At 39.8% G+C, this 4,753-nt stretch overlaps 1 protein-coding gene across 3 annotated transcripts in view; it reads left to right on the top strand.

The window, feature by feature from the left end:
- Positions 1-4,349: 4,349 nt before the first annotated feature.
- The window catches only part of LOC103512733 (cystathionine beta-synthase), a 14,151-nt gene continuing 13,747 nt past the window's right edge, over positions 4,350-4,753 (top strand). For 2 of the 3 annotated variants that reach the window (XM_017445521.2, XM_017445520.2), the window contains exon 1: positions 4,350-4,504. In XM_017445521.2, coding sequence (XP_017301010.1) covers positions 4,387-4,504 — 118 coding nt within the window. In that variant the 5' untranslated portion in view covers positions 4,350-4,386. The other variant, XM_026826134.1, reaches the window with a different exon arrangement.

Here is a 4,753-nt window from a genome sequence, read left to right as displayed (position 1 = left end):
GACCGCTTTTTGGCGGTTTTCAGCTATACTGACTAAACGGTTAGAGATATTGTAAATGTTACAACAGAACACCCAAATAAGCACCATTCAATAGGATAAGGAAAGTCGTGTGATGTTCACACCAGATTTTTTTTCATGTCCTATTATTATTTTTCCACTGTGCCTATATACCTACCTATCTAACCTAACCTTCATTCCTTCATACATACGTAATAGCCATACCAAAATGTAGCTACTTCCTACTTGAGGATATCAATAATTAATCTTTAACACTTGAAATGTTCAATCATTTCTACCCAAGTATGGCTGAGTACATACATAACGAAAGTAAATAAGTAGGTCTAGGTACCTACTATAAATAGGTATACCTATTGTTTGGGTCTTGTCAGGGGTGATTTATCATGAAGTTACCTATTTATCTTTTTGTAGGTGTCCAATCTAGCATAAATTGTTCATATTTCACACGCGATTTATTAATCACTGTCCATTTGTTTTCGAGACTAAATGCTTTTGTAGGTACTTACCTACCTAAATATTCTAAAAAATTATTATTATTTAACTACTTACATGTACATACCTAAAGGTGTGTCCAAACATATTCGACCGACCATGAATCGATATCGATCGACGAGGTGAATTCATGTTATCGAGGCAGTGTGGATGGTTCAGTCGACATCGATCGACGGCCGTTCGACTATGTGTGGACACTGGACACACCTTAATAGACTCTATATGCGCTTGTTCAATTAATGTCGTTTCTGGGATTCGAACCACAGACCTCTCGATTATAAATCCAGTGCTACTTGGACTGTGACAGTGACACAGTGACATACACTTGGATATTTAGCGCTTGTTCAATTAATGTCGTTTCTGGGATTCGAACCACAGACCTCTCGATTATAAATCCAGTGCTACTTGGACTGTGACAGTGACATACACTTGGATATTTATGTACATTGTACACTGTGCAGACTTCATTTGCATATTTATGTAGGTACCTATTTCGATTTATTCTACAGTCACGTGCAAAATTTTTGGGACAGATTGACTTTTTCCTTTCCTTATTTGGTAAATACTTTTTGCTTTCCTTCCCTTTCCTTATACTTTCCTTAATCCTTATGGGAAATATTGAAGATTAAAGACAACAAGCCTTTAGTTAGTATCAAAAACGTTCAAGCCAGCCTAGCTAGCTTGGAGAGTAGCTTGCCTGCCTTGTAAGAGGTAGCGCTAGTTCGCGGGTTCCATTCCTGCCCGGATCGAGCTTTACCCTAAAAACAGATAAGATTCGTTCTCGGAATACCTGGCTTTCTAATATCCTGACCTCCTCTATTCAATTTCGGGACAATAATACCTCCGTTGTTACAGTCCCCTCTGCCAAACCTCACGTTTAAAAATATTTTTAAGACATTCAGAAAAATCTGTGAGAGTAAAGGGATGAATATGCAAATTGTTCCGAATTTTTGGCACCCGAATATACATAATGTATTAGAATGATGATAGGATGGTACAATTAATACATATTGGATATACCTAATTGTTCAATCAATGTGCAATATTGCTCGCATAAACAAAGTCAAAGTTCAAGGGAAATTGCTAACAAAGCGGACATAGACATGCATCATGAACAAATAGATCAACATGAACATGAATGCATAGGTCATGAGTAACATGAACAATAGAAATAATGACATTAATGTGTTTCATTTGAAATGGAGATATGCTTTTGGCTAAACCGATCAACATTTTGAATGGAGGGTCAGTAGGGTTTTTTACTTTCTATTACCCTTACGTATAGGGAACCTATACAAGGTAATGAGAAAGTATTGCAATCGGTCCAAATTTTCAAAATCGGGAAATGGGTGGAAATATCCGTTTTGGGGTCCCCTGATTCCAAAAAAGTGGTTTTTAGCCCATGGTCTGTACGTAACGTACGTACGTACGTACGTACGTAACGTACAGACCATGGGCTAAAAACCACTTTTTTGGAATCAGGGGACCCCAAAACGGATATTTCCACCCATTTCCCGATTTTGAAAATTTGGACCGATTGCAATACTTTCTCATTACCTTGTATAGGTTCCCTATACGTAAAGGTAATAGAAAGTAAAAAGAAATTTTCTAATTGTGTTCAGCATATTTAAATGCTTGTCACAAATATCGTTTCCCGATTATTACACCTAGATAAATTTTATGACTTGGACTCGAACCACCAACCTCCAGATCCAAAGTCCAACGCGTTAACAACTGCACCACTGAGGTTGGTGCCAAAATCCATATTGAGCGAACGAAGAGAGATGCTTGTTTTAACGTGATATCATGTTTTCTATCACACTCTCAGAAGAAAATTAGTGATAGAGTGCCATTGGTTCACCCTAGTTTTTTTTTTATTATTTTTGCTAACAAAGCGGACATAGACATGCATCATGAACAAATAGATCAACATGAACATGAATGCATAGGTCATGAGTAACATGAACAATAGAAATAATGACATTAATGTGTTTCATTTGAAATGGAGATATGCTTTTGGCTAAACCGATCAACATTTTGAATGGAGGGTCAGTAGGGTTTTTTACTTTCTATTACCCTTACGTATAGGGAACCTATACAAGGTAATGAGAAAGTATTGCAATCGGTCCAAATTTTCAAAATCGGGAAATGGGTGGAAATATCTAAAGTTCAAGGGAAATTGCTAACAAAGCGGACATAGACATGCATCATGAACAAATAGATCAACATGAACATGAATGCATAGGTCATGACTGTCATGAGTAACATGAACAATAGAAATCGTGACATGAATGTGTTTCATTTCAAATGGAGATATATGCTTTTGGCTAAACCGACCAACATTTTGAATGGAGGGTCAGTAGGGTTTTTTTTTTTATGATGTTCGATTCCATAGAGGGAACTGTAACTGAAAGAGAGAAAGAAGACAGTATAGGAGAACCCGCCGTTCCGAAAACGAACATTATCCCATCAGGATAAAATCTGCCCCTGGGCGAAAATAGAACCTGTGGCCTAAAGAGCACTGAGAAAAAAACTAGGGCATCAGAAGCCCAATCGAGTCACTGGGTTCCGGAACTCTAATATGAAACTCTGTATCAGGAAGCTCGACACTTCAGGAAGCATTCCAACAATTCAATTAAATCAGGGGAACTACAAGTAACTCAATAATGGAGTTCTTCAACCCTGACTTGTGGCACCTTAATCACCTTATTTTTTGATGAAGATTTTTCCGTTCCCGGAACTAATGCATGTAAAAGAATGCTTTAGTTCTGCAAAAGTGGTTCCGGAATTACTGTATATGTATAACAACGGAAATCTTATCATTCCGTAATGGAAGAGAGGAGGAGAACGGGATAGGAGAAAGCCAGCCGTTCCAAGAACGAACATTATCCGTTTCTTAGGTTTAGGGTAAAGTTCGTCCCGGGCGAAAGCGACCTAGTATCAAATATATAAGACCTTTACCCCCCATAATGTATCAAATATATAAGACCTTGCTGGTTAGACTGCGGGGGAAAAGGAACTTTTCAGTCCTATCCCAGCAGGATAAACAAGGTATGTTCTATACTATTCTAGTGCTTACTAGGCAAACGCTCTGACCTCCAAGCAAACTGGACTGGCATTAAGTAGGTAGATTCGTAAAAGCTTATCCTATGGGCTGTTTGCCCTTGAACCAAGCCTGGGAGTGGTCTTTTTGTGTATATGGAAAGGCTGTTTGTGCATTAAGTAGAATAGATTATACCCTGTTTATAAACTGCAAGACTGAGACTGAAAAGTCCCTTTACTTCTCCTTCTTTTTCTTCGCCCTTACCCTTTACTCCCAATTCTCACAGTCCCAGGAAAAGTCCCTTTACTCCAACAGTGCCAGGAAAAGTCCCTTTACTCCCACAGTGCCAGGAAAAGTCCCTTTACTCCAACAGTGCCAGGAAAAGTCCCTTTACTCCAACAGTGCCAGGAAAAGTCCCTTTACTTCAACAGTGCCAGGAAAAGTCCCTTTACTCCAACAGTGCCAGGAAAAGTCCCTTTACTCCAACAGTGCCAGGAAAAGTCCCTTTACTCCAACAGTGCCAGGAAAAGTCCCTTCCAACAGTCCCAGGAAAAGTCCCTTTACTCCAACAGTGCCAGGAAAAGTCCCTTTACTCCCACAGTGCCAGGAAAAGTCCCTTTACTCCCACAGTCTAAACAAGGTTCTAAAGTCCCTTTACTCCAACAGTGCCAGGAAAAGTCCCTTTACTCCCACAGTGCCAGGAAAAGTCCCTTTACTCCAACAGTGCCAGGAATAGTCCCTTTACTCCAACAGTGCCAGGAAAAGTCCCTTTACTCCCACAGTCTAAACAAGGTTCCATTCTTCTCCCCACAACAGATGCCAAATGCGAGTTCATGAATCCAACCGGCAGTCTAAAGGACAGAGCCGCATGGCGTATGATTGAAGACGCGGAGACGGCTGGGGTACTCAAACCCGGATATACTATTGTCGAACCCTCGTCCGGCAATACAGGTGAGCCGCCAAAATCGAGACGGCTGGGGTACTCAAACCCGGATATACTATTGTCGAACCCTCGTCCGGCAATACAGGTGAGCCGCCAAAATCTATAAAAAAAAAGGAATTTTCTAATTGTGTTAAGCATATTTAAATGCTCGTCACAAATATCGTTCCCCGATTTAGGGTAAAAAAAAATGTAATAAAAGGGAAATTTGTTGACACAGGGGAGTATCGAACCCGCAACTTCTCAACTGTAAGTCGGAA

Source organism: Diaphorina citri, unplaced genomic scaffold (genome assembly GCF_000475195.1).
Source record: "Diaphorina citri unplaced genomic scaffold, Diaci psyllid genome assembly version 1.1 scaffold878, whole genome shotgun sequence".
Classification (NCBI taxonomy): Eukaryota; Metazoa; Arthropoda; class Insecta; order Hemiptera; family Psyllidae; genus Diaphorina; species Diaphorina citri.
Note: the sequence above shows the minus strand (reverse complement) of the source record. Positions and strands in the feature narration are given on the sequence as shown.